At 37.0% G+C, this 16,474-nt stretch overlaps 1 protein-coding gene across 8 annotated transcripts in view; it reads right to left on the reverse strand.

Moving 5' to 3' along the window:
- MPP7 (MAGUK p55 scaffold protein 7) overlaps window positions 1-16,474 on the reverse strand; it is a 256,591-nt gene that overhangs the window by 74,000 nt on the left and 166,117 nt on the right. For all 8 annotated transcript variants that reach the window (XM_055275011.2, XM_055275006.2, XM_055275012.2 and 5 more), the window contains 2 exons: window positions 7,186-7,317; window positions 79-160 (listed from right to left, as the gene is read on the reverse strand). In XM_055275011.2, coding sequence (XP_055130986.1) covers window positions 79-160; window positions 7,186-7,317 — 214 coding nt within the window. The remainder of the gene's footprint in view (window positions 1-78; window positions 161-7,185; window positions 7,318-16,474) is intronic.

A 16,474-nucleotide genomic window follows, 5' to 3' on the forward strand; every position in this document is an offset into this window, starting at 1 on the left:
TCCTCGTAGTTATCTATTGGAAATGCTACACACGAAACACGTGATTAGTCTGTACTAGGCTAACATTTAAAGTCTCACCACTTCTATCTGCAGCTCCTCCTCTCATGATTCTGGCCACAATGATCGCCCCAGTCTGCTCATCCTTCTTAATGGTGGCTCCCTTTTAAGACGAAAACAAAAAGCATTTGTGGGTAAATGTGTGTACTGGGTGTTAGAAAAAGGGAGGAAATAAGGACGTTCATCTGAAAAAAGAAAACAACTACAAAAACAAACAAAAAAAAGAAATGAGGCAGGAAAAATAGACATCATGCCATTTGTCTTACAATGTCTATTGTCATGACTAGATAGAGGAAATCCTATCTACATAGCATCAAAGGGTTTCAGCCCAATTTAAGGATTTTTGAAATCTTCAACCTCTTCAAAACTGTGTAAAATAAACATATCTTCTTTCCATTGTAAAAATACCTTGTATTTGAATGCCATTTGGTTTTTATCCTTTTAAAGCAATTCTTCATTCATTTCATCCTTATAGTACCGCATCAAGAAAGTGGAATAGTGACAATTACACTAATAGACAAAAGATTCTATGTTAGAAAACTAAAACCCAGATCATTTGACTTTTAGTTAGTTCAGTGATCCTTCTATCACCCTCAGTTATCATAGTAAAAAAATAAAAATTTTAAAATTTTTAAAAAACTTGGTGATAATTATAAAGAAAAAGAAAAAAGTTAAAACCCAGAAATTAGTTATATTTGTTGCCTAAGTCTAAGACAAACGATTAGAAGAAAGGGCTCTTACTCCATGGTTTTAGTGAACTAGGATTGTACCTAGTACAAACAGAACTAAGTATTGGCATAAGATTAGGAAACAGTCTCAAAAAGAAGCCAAAAATTCTTCATTTACAGATTTTCAGAAGCAAATTAACTGCTGCTTTGTAAGAACAACAGGCACAAGTGGTTACTTTGAAAGCCTTTCCATGACTTTCCTTTTAAGAGTCTGGCATTGGTTTTGCAAAGCTATCCAACATTGCATAATACTGCTAAAAAGGTATGCTTTTCAGTGGCAGCAGAATTCATCCCAAAGAAGTGAAATTTTTCTCAAGTTTGTCAACAAACACATTTATATCATTAAAGAACAGATATGTAAACAAAGTAAGAGTCCATCTGTAATCAGTATCCTTTATATGTAACTATCAGATGCATAGCTAATAATAGTAAAAAAAAAATCAAAGAATTAAGTGACAGGCATTTTACAGCATTTTTCATCACCTATGCATGTATTCAAGGCTAGAGACTTGAATAAGCATCTCTCCATGGTCATAAAGCTTAAACTCACCAATTACTGGTATTTTCTGCTTTTATTTCAATGTCTAACTTGTTTCCAAAATGACTGGAAATGTAATCTTCTCAATATAACTAATTAGTTTGGTTAAACCAACCTTCATTTTCCTTAATGACATGTCTCAAATTTTCCCACCAAATATGCCCAATGGCACAAAAGCCTAGTAATCTAAGTTTACTTATCCATAGTTTCTGGATGACAAACTGAATATTAAATGGTCGTAATTTGTCTAAGATGAGACACCTAGTATATGGAAAAATCGGGACTTGTTTAAAGTAATCTGACCAGAGACACAATTATTCATCTCAATCATCATCCAATACTGCTTAACCCTCTATCTTCCCATAAGCTTTTGTTCATAAGTTCATTCTGTCCATGAGTTCATTACTCTTGGGGGAGATTGTCTCTAAAAGGGGGATCACCAACTCCTTCCCTCCTTGGATGTGCATGCCATATTCCCACATTAAGTGGTAAAAATGGTTTTGAGGCTTCGAAGACTATAAGAAGACCTGTAGCTGCCACTCGGGCCTCTTGAAACACTTGCTCTATGTGAATCTCACTGCCATGTAAGAAATCATGACCACTGCTATGCTCTGAGGAATCCCAAGCTAGCCAAGCAAAGGTAACACTTAGAGAAAGAGATACTTTCCCAGCCCCCAACCTTCCAGCTCCAAGCCCAGGTAACAGTTGTGTAAATGAAGGAGCCCTCAGTTGACTCCAGCCACCACCATCTGACTGTATGTATGAGGAACTCCAAGTGAGAACCTCCCAGTTGAGCTCATCAACCCCCAAAATAATATTGTTTTAGCCACAACATAGAGCCATGATTTGTAACATAGCATTAGTTAAGTGGAACCAATCTCTCTCTGTACTATGGACTGTACAGTTTTTCAGTATAGGGCTATCTAACCTGTTTGTTGTACTTAATGCTAGTTCCTTTGACTTATTCTGTATTCAATGAAGTTGACCAATGTTTATTGAGAACTTACTCTGTGCAAGGCACCGTTCTAAGGGCTTATAATAAACTGATGAAAAAGAAAAAAATGTCTGCTTTCTCATCCCAATGGGGGAAACAAGACAATAAACAAGAGATGGAATAATTACATACATTATACGCTATGTTAGAGGGTTAGTCTGTTTTCACACTGCTGATAAAGACATGCCTGAGACTGGGCAATTTATGAAAGGAAGGTTTAATGGACTTATAGTTCCATGTGGCTGGGGAGGCCTCACAATCATGGTGGAAGGCAAGGAGGAGCAAATCACATTTTACATGGATGGCAGGAGGCAAACAGAGAGCTTGTGCAGGGAAACTCCCGTTTTTAAAACCATCAGATCTCGTGAGACTTACTCACTATCACAAGAACAGCATGGGAAAGACCTAACCCATGATTCAATTATCTCCCACCAGGTCCCTCCCATGACACGTGGTTATTCTGGGAGCTACAAGATGAGGTTTGGGTGATGACACAGAGCCAAACCCTATCAGGTGGTAAACACTGTGGGGGTGTGAGGGGATGTAGGGCAGGAAATAGAAGACCAGGATGCCAGAGCAGGTGGAGGAAAGACAATGTGAAGACACAGGACTCACTGAGAAGACGATGATTGAGTGAATAAAGACTGGATGGAGGTGAAGAAGTTAGCCAATGGGAAGGAACAGAAGACACAGCCAGTGCAAAGGTGCCAAGGGGGAGGCTGTGAATAAAATGCTCAAGAGCGAGCAAGGCAGCCAGTGTGGCTGGAGCCCAGTAGAAGAGGAGCAGCAAGAGGAGATGAGGTCAAAGGCAGAAAGGAGTCAGCTTATGTGCTTTATGAGTCACTGTGAGGACACTGGGCTTTACTCTGAATGAAAGAGGGAACATGCAAGTTTGTGAACAGCAGGAGGGGCACAACCTAGGAGGACCACTCCACCCACTGTGTTAAGAGTGAAGGATGGCAAGGGCTAAAGCAATGAAATTGATGAGAGGTTAATACAGGTTGGGGATCCCTTGTCTGAAACGCGTAGACCAGAAGTGTTTCAGATTCCAGATTTTCTTTTCAGATTTGGGCACATTTGCATTCTTATTGGTTGAGCATCCCAAATCCAAGAATATGAAATCTAAAAGGCTCCAATGACCATTTCCTTGGAGCTCATGTCTGCACTCAAAATGTTTCAGATTTTGGCACATTTTGGATTTCAGATCTTCAGATTTGGGATGCTCCATCTGCACAATAATTCAAGGGAAAGATGATGGTGGCATGGATCTGACTGGCAGGAGTAGAGGTGATGAAAGGGGATCTGGATATATTATTGGTGGAGTCTAAAGGATTTCTCAATAGATTGCCTATGGAATGCAAAAGAAAGAGAGGGATTAAAGATAGGCTCAACGTCTTTTGGCTGAGCCGCTGGAAGGATGGAATTGCCATCAACTAAAAGGGGTTAAGACAAGGGTGGAACAGATTTGGGGACAAAAATCAGCAGTTTATTTTTGGATATGTGAAAATTGAGACGTCTATTACACCTCCAAATGGAGATAACGAATAGACAGATGGATATACGAATTTAAAGATTAGAAGAAAAGACTGGAAGAGAAATAACCTTGGGAGTCTCTGGCACATAGATGCTTTTTAAAGCCATGGGCAGGATAAAATCACTTTTGGAATGTGTAGATAATGCAAAGCACTCCAACGCATAAGGGTCACATTATAGACAGAGATAAGTGCCCTGATAGAATCTTCTTGCTATCCCCTGATTCTACTTTGCTTGGAGGGTAAACTACAGACTTGAAGAACAATCTTTCACTTTCTACATGATACTACCACTTGAATAAATCTTCACTTTGAACCCTTCATTCTTGAAGACTTCTATTTCCATATTGCTTTCCAAATCTCTCTTACCACAATTGTTTGATGTGTTCCCAGTGTAATATATTTGCGTGAAAATAAGATCAAATCTCAAAAACACAGAGCACATTATACGTGACACTGTACAAAAGTCATCAATCCTATAGCATAGTCTACCAACGCAAAATAAATTAAAATTGGATCTAATATTTTAAAAATTACTTATTTTCCTACATAATTATTTTGAATTTATTCTGTGTGATTTTGTTTTAAAAATAAGAGTATGGAGAATTTCAAGTTAGATTGAAAAAATAAATTCTGGTGATTTTTCTTAATTATTAATTCTGTAAAATGGTTTATAAAAGGGGACTGCTTACTGGGTTATCATGATTTCCTTAAACAAAAAATTTATCTCCCACAGAATTGCTTGAACCCAGGAAGCGGAGGTTGCAGTGAGCCGAGGTAGCGCCACCGCACTCAAGCCTGGGCAAGAGTGAGACTCCATCTCAAAAAAAAAAAAATTACTTTATTTATTTCCTATAAACTGCCAATATTGCAAGGTCTCCTCAAGTAGGTGGCACAGTGAATTTCAGATTGAGCCTTTGAAACAAGTGTTTTTAAAGTGTGATCTACCAAAAACTTGCACCAAGAACATCTGAGACACTTTTTAAAATCAAGATTCCCAGGCACCAAAAAAACCTCCTGATATAAATCCCTTGGGACTCAGCTCAGAAATCTGCATTGTAAGTAAGCATCTCAAGTCATTCTTCCAATACCAAAATCTGAGAACTACTGTTCTCAAGGAAGCAAGAGGACAGCCCATGCAAGTAACACTGAGAATTTAGGATCGAAATCTACTCACCAACAAACAGAATTTCATTTTCCAGGGATCTTGCCCCTCAAGTAATCACCCTTTTTCCTATCCATTATCTAATACCTACATGACCTGTGTTCACAGCCTGTTCTCTGAGGTAACCATTCTCTCCTTGAGCAGATGCAGTTGCCTAGCTTTTATCTTTTAAATATTAAATAGAATATAAATTCTAATATCTTTTAAATATTAGATAGAATATATTCGAATGTTTACATAATGTTTGCATAATGCTTCAGAACTCATAAACCATTTCAAACACATTATATCTTAGCTGATGTTCAAAAACACTTGCAAAGAGGTACATTTCCTGATTTTCTGATAAGGAATGTGAGGATGAGATGGTGAGTGGTTTGCTCTATAGGATACAGGGCAAAGTGACAGAATCCCAACTCCCACTTAGGTCATCCAGTGCAAGCTGTGTTCATGTCACCACATTATGGATCCCAATAAACAAAATTGTATTTTTAGATAACACTGGTAACCTACTCCTCGTTGCCAAATGTTACAGCCTTTCCTCATGAATCACTTGCCAAGCATTTCCTGACCATCCACTTGCTAGAATTTTATTTCGGCTTAGCTTCCAGCACTTTGCCTACTTCTGATTCTCGTGACTGGGGCTCATTCTCCTAAAGATTTCTTTGACTCTTAATCTTCTGTGTGTTTTTCATTGTGCTTTGACAGTCTTGTGGCTTCTCCAACAATCTCCCCGAACTAACAAATGTCACTTGACTGATGTTAAATAACAAATTTGTTGAAAGTATTTTCTATTTTTCTGGGTAGTGTATTTTTTTTTTTTTTTGAGATGGAGTCTCGCTCTGTCGCCCAGGCTGGAGTGCAGTGGCGCAATCTCGGCTCACTGCAAGCTCCGCCTCCCAGGTTCAAGCCATTCTCCTGCCTCAGCCTCCCGAGTAGCTGGGACTACAGGCACCCACCACCATGCCCGGCTAATTTTTTGTATTTTTAGTAGAGACAGGTTTTCACTGTGTTAGCCAGGATGGTCTTGATCTCCTGACCTCGTGATCCGCCCGCCTTGGCCTGTATTTTTTAAACTTTAAATTTGTTCACACAATAATCTTACTTTACCTTAACAATAATTGCAAAGATAATACACTAATTATATATTTGAATGAGAAAAATTTCAAGACAAGTAATTCTATTCATTTGATTTCATATTCCGGTATTTAAAATGATATTTTAAATCTTAATACTTTATTTAAGGAATAGCTAACAAATAATTTTGGAAATTTCTTCATTGCCATTAGAGGTTCTATTTTTCTATATTAAGCTTTTTTTATTTTTAAAAATAGAGCTAACAGGCCGGGCGCGGTGGCTCACGCTTGTAATCCCAGCACTTTGGGAGGCCGAGGCGGGCGGATCACGAGGTCAGGAGATCGAGACCATAGTGAAACCCCGTCTCTACTAAAAATACAAAAAAATTAGCCGGGCGTGGTGGCGGGCGCCTGTAGTCCCAGCTACTCGGAGAGGCTGAGGCAGGAGAATGGCGTGAACCCGGGAGGCAGAGCTTGCAGTGAGCCGAGATCGGGCCACTGCACTCCAGCCTGGGTGACAGAGCAAGACTCCGTCTCAAAAAAAAAAAAAAAAAAAAAAAAAAAATAGAGCTAGTTGGACATAAAATTAAATTAAATTAAACAAATTTAAGTTCCACGCCTCCTGACCAAATAAGATCTTCAAAAGATGTTTATCAAAGAAATTAAATGTTTACTTCACTGAGACTCCTCAAAAGTTTTGTTGGACCTGCTGTAAATTAGTTTAAATTTAAAAAGCAATTGAATTAAGTATATAAAATAACTTAAAGTTGTGTTCCCATAGACAAAAGCAATTTTTTTAAGTTGTACCATTTAATCTCAAATCAGCCATGCTTGGTACATGTTATGCTTTCTTTCATAAATGTCAACAGGTTACATTTTCAAAATCACTGCTATTTAAATGTAGCTAATAAAATGTCTATTATTTTATTTGGCTTCATTTTCATTTTTCAAAAGCATGTTCTTTAGACATCAATGTTCCATTTCTTTTAAAGTTTGAGAACATAGAGGAAGCATATTTTAAAGAGAGTTATACATGGTATGCACCATCAGATTTGGCCCTATCATGATATCTACTCATATCTGAGCACCAAAACTCACCAGTGGTTCTCTATTTTTGACCAGGCGGATTATTTTTACTGAGTCTTCCTCATCGTCAATATCTTCAGGCATAGGAGGCAACACAGGGTCGTAATTCTTCTGAGCCACAGTATCATGTACAGAGAGCAAAGCCTGTAATATTTAAAGGTTGATTTAAATAAGTAAATATATATACTTGTATATTATATATATAATATATAAAATTTCAAACACATCAAACTATAAGGAAAATCAAATCAGTGTTACGGTATTGACATAGTAGTGGTAATAAGGCAATTACTTGAACAGGTGCTGCTTACAAATGGAATGGGAAACAATGCTTGTCCAGAAAGCAGATGGCAGCTCTACTTAGCAGCCACCTCTGTCCCCAATGTCACTGATGTATGTAAAGATTCAACAAATAATCTCCTCTAAGTTGTACATTCTCTGGTTTATCCTTAAAAAGGTAGCAATTTGGGGCAAAAGTGCGGGAGAAGTTACTTTTAGAGGAAGGGAGAACATGAGGGCTAAAGACACATTGTCAATGACAGTCTGAGAATATTCTATATTTTGTTTTTTCCTACTATTTTTTCTCCTATTAGCAGAAAACACAATGATCAATATGATAGATTCTTTTGTTTTTTTCCTCACTTTAATTGTTTGTGTAATTGGTGACTACTACATGTATAAAAGAATAAAAGTAATTCTATACCAAAGATGAAAAGAACACCAGAACTTTGACATGTCACAATTCACTATTTTAGATGAGCGGGTTTGGGACTTTCAACAAACTTGACTGCTAATAAGCAACACCACTATTCATAAATTACTCAAGCCATCCTTGAATCCTCTCCTCTTACTGACATTCTCAACATCCAATATATATTCTATTTTTTAAAAACTTTTTTTTAAAAGGTCTTGCTCTGTTACACAGGCTGGAGTTCAGTGGTGAGATCATAGCTCACTACAACCTCAACACCTAGGCTCAAGCGATCCTAATTCCCCAGCCTCCTGAGTAGCCAGGATTACAAAAGCATGCCCCAATGCCCAGCTAATTTTTTAATTTTTTTTTTTTTTTTTTTTTTTAGACAGAGTATCACTGTCGCCCAGGCTGTAGTGCAGTGGTGCAATCTCGGCTTACTGCAACCTCCACCTCCCAGGTTCAAGCAATTCTCTGCCTCAGCCTCGTGAGTAGCTGGGATTATAGGCACCTGGCTAGTTTTTTGTATTTTTTTAGTAGAGACGGGGTTTCATCATTTTGCCCAGGCTGGTCTTGAACTTCTGATCTCGTGATCCACCCGCCTCGGACTCCCAAAGTGCTGAGATTATAGGCTTGAGCCACTGCACCTGGTGCATATCCTATTAAATCTACTTCCAAAATATACCTAAAAGTTTTCTTTTTTCCACTTTAGATCAGAGATTGGTAAACTACAACACCTGTTTTTGTAAATCAAGTTTTACTGGAACACAGCCCATGCTCGTTCATTTGTCCATTGTCTATGGCTGCTGTCATGCTACAGTGGCAAAGTTTAGCAGGTGGAACACACACTTTTTACATAAAAAGCTGGCAGGTCCCTGGTCTAGATCATGGATGCCATCATTTTTTGCCTGGAGCACTCCAGTAGTCTTTAAATGGTTCAGCAGCATTCAACTCTGGCCCATTTTCAAGTCCACAATTCACAGTGTAGCCAGAGTGATTATTTTTAAAACTTTTTTTTTTTTTTGCCTTTTTAAAAATTATTATTATTATTATTTTTTTATTATACTTTAGGGTTTTAGGGTACATGTGCACAATGTGCAGGTTTGTTACATATGTATCCATGTGCCATGTTGATTTCCTGCACCCATTAACTCGTCATTTAGCATTAGATTATTTTTAAAACTTAAATCACATAACTACCCCTTAATAGCCCTTCTAAAGTTGCCCATCAATTGGGATGACCAAACTCTCCAGGATGTCCTATAAGTCCTGCATGCCTCTCCAATCTTATCTTACACTGCCCTCCTCCTCACTCAACTTGAGTAACTCTTTCTCATAGAGGTCTGGCCAAAACATTACATAAAAGCAGATCCCCTGGTGACTCAATCCCATAGCACCTTGTTCTTTGCCTTCATACATGTCCATAATTTATAATCATATGCGCATTTTTATGTTTATATGGTTAATATTTGCTGTCTACTGAAACAGAAGCTCTAAAATGGCAAATAGTGTCTGTTTTTAATCAAACTTTTGAATTGACTATAACATATATACAAAAAGTACAAATCATAAGTGCATAGCATAAAATTTCAAAAATGAATATGCCCAAATAAACACCCCCAAAACAGGAAATACAACATTAACCAAACTCCAGTGGCCCCCACTTATGCTCATTCCTAGTCATCATGCCCTCTATACCCCCGCAAAGTGGCAATCTTTCCCTTTATTTGAAAATGATATAATTAGAATTACAAGTGAGTATTCATTTTTCCCTAATATTAAGTTAGTGAAATTCACCCATGCTGTTACTTATGGTAGAAGGAATTCATTTTTCATTGTTATATAGTTTTCCAACATATAAATATGTTATTGTTTCTTTACCCATTATGCCTTTGAGGGGCATCTGCGTTGTTTTCAGTTCTTGGCTAGTATAAATAATGCTGCCATAAATGTTTCATATCTTTTGATGCATATATATATGTATATGTATGCATATGTATATGTATATGTATGTATGCATATATACATATGATGCATATGTATATATATATGCATCAAAATATATGAAACATTTATGGCAGCATTTTTTAATATATACATGTATTATTTATACATATATATTATTTATACATATATATATGGTTATTTAAGTATATTTAAGAGTAGAATGTCTGGGTCATGGGTATATAGTAAGCCCATTCAACATTAGCAGTGTTTTTCAATTACACTTCTACTAAAAATGTGAGTTCTAGCGTTCTAACATGATCCCAAACATTTTACATTATTAGTCTAAATTTGGCCATTCCAAGTGTATAGTGGTATCTCCTGTGGTCAAAATGTTCATTTTTCTTAAAATGAATGGAATGAAACCCATTTGTGTTTATTGGGCATGTGTGTCTCTTGGTGAGATGCCTCCTCAAGATATTCGCATGTTTTTCTACTGCATCTGTCTTTTTCTTATTAATTTGTAAGAACTATTTATAATATACTGGACCCAGTCTTTATCAGTTACATGTGCTAGAAATACATTCTCCCTTTTGGTAGCTTCCCCTTTCACTCTCCTTCTTGGTGATTTTTGCTCAATAAAGGATTCCAATTTTAATGAGCTCAATTAACGTTTTTTTTCCTTTGTGGTTCATGCTTTTTGTATCCAACAAGTTTTATAGGGGAAAAAATAAACAACATCAGGATGATAAAACACTTGAGAAGATAATGGCTGCAAATTTTTGAGAACTGATGAGAGACTGACTCTAAAGGTTCAGGAAGCCCGATGTATCATTTAGGAACAAGGAAAGATAAAAAGAAACCTATGCTTAATACATCACAGCAGAACTGCAAAATGGCAAAGGCAAAGAGAAGATCTTAAAAGTACTCAGAGCAAAAAAAGACAGATCATCAGAAAGGAAAGAAGAAAACTGATTGACAGGTGATTAATAGCAGCAGTAGACACCAGGAGACAGTTCAAATACCTTCAAAGTGCTTAGAAAAAATAATAGCCAGTCCAGAATTGTGTACCCAGCAAAAGTATCTTTCAGGAATAAGGATGAGGACCAAGATGAGGTTAACAGGAATCCACCTGAAAAAACTAGAAACTAAAAATAAATAAAAATAAAGGATAATGAAACCATAGTTTTCAAAGATGCTGGACATCAAGCAACAAAGGACAGAGATCACTGAGAGACAGGAAACAATGTGAGCCTATGATTGCCCCAGCATTGCAGCCTAGAGTTTCCAGGCTGTGATGGGGACAAAGAAACACAGGCAAAACTCAGTGGTCTCCTTGAGTTGAGAAAACAGAGGTGGGAATCCAGAGAGGTCAACTGACTAGGTTCTCAGGGAAGCCTATAGAAGAGGAAAGGGTGGCAGATACAGAATTCAGGAGATCTGTAGGAGGTCTCCCTTGAGTCCCAAGCAAAGTCCTTAGCCATGGCATGCATATAAGAAAACTACCACAAAGAATTAGAGCAGTGGCTCTTAACTGAGGGCAATTGTACTCCCGTGGAGCCATTGGCAATATCTGGAGACAATTTTTGATTGTCTTAATTTAAAGGATGTTACTGTATTGAGGACAGGGATGCTCCTAAACATTTGATCTTATACAGGACAGTCCCCTAAACTCCAGAAACAATTATCCAGCCCATAAACGTCAATAGCTCTAAGGTTGAGAAACTGCATTACAAGGAATAATCCCTGAAGTTTGCATAGGGCAGAAATAGTTCTTGGTCTCATCAGTTAGCAGGAAAAACCTCATAATTCATAGGCACTGAGAAGAGTTATGGGATGGGTATTGTCTCAATAGTGGAAAAAATAAGCCCAAGATTTAATGCTGCTAAGATCTCACCTACAAAAAAGCTAAAAATAAGCCTCTGAAAGATTAAAATGTTTCCAAGTAATTTAACTGTATAACAAAATAAAGCTCAAGGATACTATCTATAGCAGGGGTCTTCAACCCCAGGCCACAGACCAGTACCCACTTATGACCTGTTAGGAACCGGGCCACACAGTAGGAGGTGAGTAGTAGAGAATGAACAAAGCTTCATCTATATTTATAGCTGTTCCCCATTGCTTGCATTACCACCTGAGCTCTGCCTCCTGTCAGATCAGCAGCAGCATTAGATTCTCCCAGGAGCATGAACCCTATTGTGAACTGAGTATGTAAGGATCTAGGTTGCATGCTCCTTAAGAGAATCTAACGCTTGATGAACTGTCGCTGTCTCCCATCACCACTACATGGGATCATCTAGTTGCAGGAAAATAAGCTCAAGGTTCCCACGGATCCTACATTATGGTGATTATGTAATAATAATAGAAATAAAGTACACAACAAATGTAATACTCTTGAATCACACTGAAATCACTCCCCAAACCCCCATCTGTGGAAAAACTTGACTTCCATGAAGCTGATCACTGGTGCCAAAATGGTTGGAGAAGGTTGATCTACAGAAACACAAAAATACCCAGCATCCAACAAGATAAAACTCACAGTAACTGGTAGTCAATCAAGATAAAACTCACAATGACTCAAAATTACTAGGTATGCAAAGAAAGTAGAAAATACTGATCATAATGAAGAAAAAAATGAAACAATAAAACCAAATACTGAAATTACACAGATGATAAAACTGGATAAAACCAAACCCTAAAATTACACAGACAGCAGACAAGAAAATTAAAAATTATTATTTAACTATATTTCAAATGCTCTAAAAAGTTAAAGGAAAGACTGAACATGAGATACAGAATATATAAAAATTACTCAAATCAAACTTCTAGCTATGGAAAGTATGAAATAAGAAAAAAGTGCACTGAATGAGATTAATATAGATACTGCAGAAGGAAAAGTAATCCTGTAGAATAAGCAACATAAGCTGTCCACAATGAAACACAAGGAGAAAATATACTGAGAAATTATGAACAGGACTTACTGATCTGGGGAACTACTTTAAATGGCCTAATATACATGTTAACTGGCATCTCCAAAGAAAGGGGGCAGTTGCTGGAAACTATTTAAAGAAATATGGCAGAAAATAGTCCAAATATGATGCAAAAAGTATAAACCCACATGTTCAAGAAGCTCAATGTACCCAAGCACAAAGAAAACATAAAACACCACCAAAATGCTTAAAACCAGGAAGAAAATATTAAAATCATCCAAAGGAAAAAAAACACATTATATATAAAAGAATAAGGATTAAAAATGACAGCACACTTCTCATCAGAAACAATGTGGGCCACAAAACAATGGAGCAACATCTTTAAAATACTCAAAGAAAAATAGTGCTAACTTAGAATTCTATACCCAGCAAAAATATCTTTTAGAAATGAAGGGGTATTGAAAAGTTTTGAAAAACATACAAAAGCTAAAAGAATTCACCACCAGTAGACTTGGATTGCAAGAAATGTTACAGGAAGTCTTTCAGACAGGAGGAAAATGTTGGCAGATGGAAATGTGGGTCCATACAGAGGAATAAAGAACACTGGGAATATCTACTATCTGTGTATCTATGGCATATCTTGCACATAGTAAAATAGAGATAGCTGAATAAAATGTTTTTAAATGAAGCAATTATGATAATTGACAGGCAATATTAAGAACATCAGCTAAATATTTTTTCTCCTTAGCTTTGTTCCATGTCTGCAATCCAAAATAATTTCATAGGCATTAAGTTTGTAATTTTTAATAACTTTGTTTTACAAATACTGTTGGATAGCAACATTTTTAATTTTGGACAACTAAAATGAATTTTGCATTCCATTTTCCTATTTTAACTGAGTTGATTTTGTTCTTTAATATACAGACTTGCCTTTCAAAAGGCAATACTTAAATGGCAATTGTGTTTCCATATGCCAGAGCCACCAATCGCAACTGATGGGTTTACCTGTTGCTCAGAAGAATCTGCAGGAAATTGAACACTAGGCCTTGTAACTCATCAGACTCACAAGCACTCACTGCACTGGACCCCCTGGAGTCAACTTTATGTTCTAAGTATCTGTCAGGTTCACAGAATTAAGTGTCTAGCTTATAAGGATGAGCAACATTGATTTATCCCTCCAGAAGTAGCTTAACTTTTTCCTTCAGCTTGCTTTAATGAAGCTTCATCCATCTTGCATGCTCAGGCAGTGAGTAATTTCTGTTAAGTGAATGTTTGGAAGCTAAAAATTACAACAAATCTTCTTATTTTATTGCCTTTAAAAAAATCTACCAAATTTTCCGTGACTTCCTAAATTATAATGCCATATTCTAGAGATGATGTCACTTCACTGTTTTATCAAAAGTGAGCCCCCGGAATGACAATTCATACAGGTTAATTTGCCTTTAATGTGGCAATTTGATGGTTAGAAGTGGTTCTGATTTATTAATGACTATCTTTGCTTCCCCTAGAAACAAAGTCTCTATATAGAACAATATCCCTCCATCAATGCCCCAAAATGCTACCATCATTATTGATTTTGCCTATTTCATCACTGCAGGAAGTATTCACATTCAATTAATCTAGTTAGGCCTTTGGCTACTTACTTTTACATTTTCAGACATCTATTGTTTCTTTTATACTGCATTTATTTTCCTGAACTGGATTTTGTAGCCATTACTGACTAATAAGAATAATCTATTTTTTAATATGGCAATTGACTGATCAATTCATTCTGGGTATAATCTTTCAATTGTTGACAGTTCTCCAGTGACACTATTGTTACAGAATGACAAGTCATTTCCTAACTATCAAAGACTTGAGGGCAACAGGTTATACAAGAAAAGTTCTGGCATTCTTCTGAACACAGCAAGAGATTCCTAAAGAGTAAAATGAACAAAATCACAATCTTATACTATCACGAATTAAAGACTATGAAAGAAAAGTTTGAATGTCATATAAATGTACAGAATTATCTTATATGTAGAGACAAAAAAGGCCATAATGGAATAAAAGTTCCACCAAACATTTAACAATTTACATTGAATTCCGTTTACTGGGAATCCCAATGTTGGAAGCACAGTGCTATGTGCTAGAAACAAAGATAAGAAGACCATCCTGTGTATCATTAAGTGTGGCAGACTGCCACTGTCACTACTTGAGACCGTCATTACAGCAGTTACTACTGTTACTGCCTGAGACCCTCATTACAGCAGTTACTACTGTTACTGCTTGAGATCCTCATTATGAGACTGAATGAAGGGACGAACATAGAAATGATACCAAAAAATAAAAGAAACTATTTTAAGGAAAGGGCCAGGGGAAGAAGAAGAGAGCTCCCTGCTTCTAGTGAGCAAAGGCAGGCCCTGAGCTTCTACCGCCCTTTGTATTTATTGGGTAGAAAGAGCATGGAGGAGGAGGTAATGATTGGTCAGCTGCTTAACTGATCACAGGTTCACATCATTGCTAACAGGCTTCAATTATGCCTAATCACCAGAAACACTTGCGCTTGGGGCATGAATGCCCTCAGCATTCCTTCTGCGCAGCGGACGCAGTTGTCAGCTTGCCCACATCCTGCATTTATGAGAACAGTTTGCTGTTTACTCATATAGCCTCCAGTGGTATACTGAGCTAATCACGACCCTCACACTTTCGGCCTCCAACAAATATGAAAGATATACTTTTGTTCTTTATTAGGTACAGAACACAGAAAATCCCTGAAACACACATACACACACACAAACACACACACAAACATCTGTTAAAGGTCAGTTTAGTTTCTGGATACAAGTTTTTGAGCTTTAATTTTCTTAACCTTTAAAAGAGTTAATATTAGTACCTACTTAACAGGGCTTCACAATGATTAAAGAGATAATACATGAAAGTGCACAGCAAAAAGGCTAGACTTCATATTATTGGTTTATTAGCTATTACAATTAACTTTAATGATTATCTTATTTCAGGAACAGTCACATTGTATATTTAACTTTGTCTATAAACTTGTAAAGGACCATATACAAATTTTAAAAAAATCCTTTCCATATAGCTATTCTTTTCCTTCATATATTTGCAAAAGTTGGCCAAACTAGCAAGCAAACATTTTTAACAAATTTTACATTAAAAAGGTTAACAGGTTGTATATTGTGATAAAAATGGATCAAACTAGAAATTAACATCGGTAAATATAAAAAACAAAACCCAAACAACCTCACAAATTTAAATAAGTCAGGATATTGAAGTTATCAAAATGTATTATAGACAATCAAGAAATTAATATCAATGCCAATATGACATACACAATGTCCACGGAAGGTGACCAAATTTAAGAGAAAGCCACATACTCTTAAATGTGTTTATAATTAAACAAGCGTGACAGCTAAGTATCCCACTATCTAATCAAAGATAGACACAAAGAAAAACATTAGACCAGATGCAGTGGCTACCGCCTATAATCCCAACAACACTTCGGTAGGCTGGGGCAGGTGGATCACCAGAGGTCAGAAGTTCGACACCAGCCTGGCCAAAATGGTGAAACCCCAATCTCTACTAAAAATACAAAAATTAGCCAGGCGGGCGGCATGTGCCTGTAATCCCAGCTACTTGGGAGGCTGAGGCAGGAGAATTGCTTGAACCCGAGAGGCTGAGGTTGCAGGGAGCTGAGATCGTGCCACTCCACATCAGCCTGGGTGACAGAGTGAGA

The sequence above is a fragment of the Symphalangus syndactylus genome, chromosome 4 (assembly GCF_028878055.3).
Source record: "Symphalangus syndactylus isolate Jambi chromosome 4, NHGRI_mSymSyn1-v2.1_pri, whole genome shotgun sequence".
NCBI classification, from domain to species: Eukaryota; Metazoa; Chordata; class Mammalia; order Primates; family Hylobatidae; genus Symphalangus; species Symphalangus syndactylus.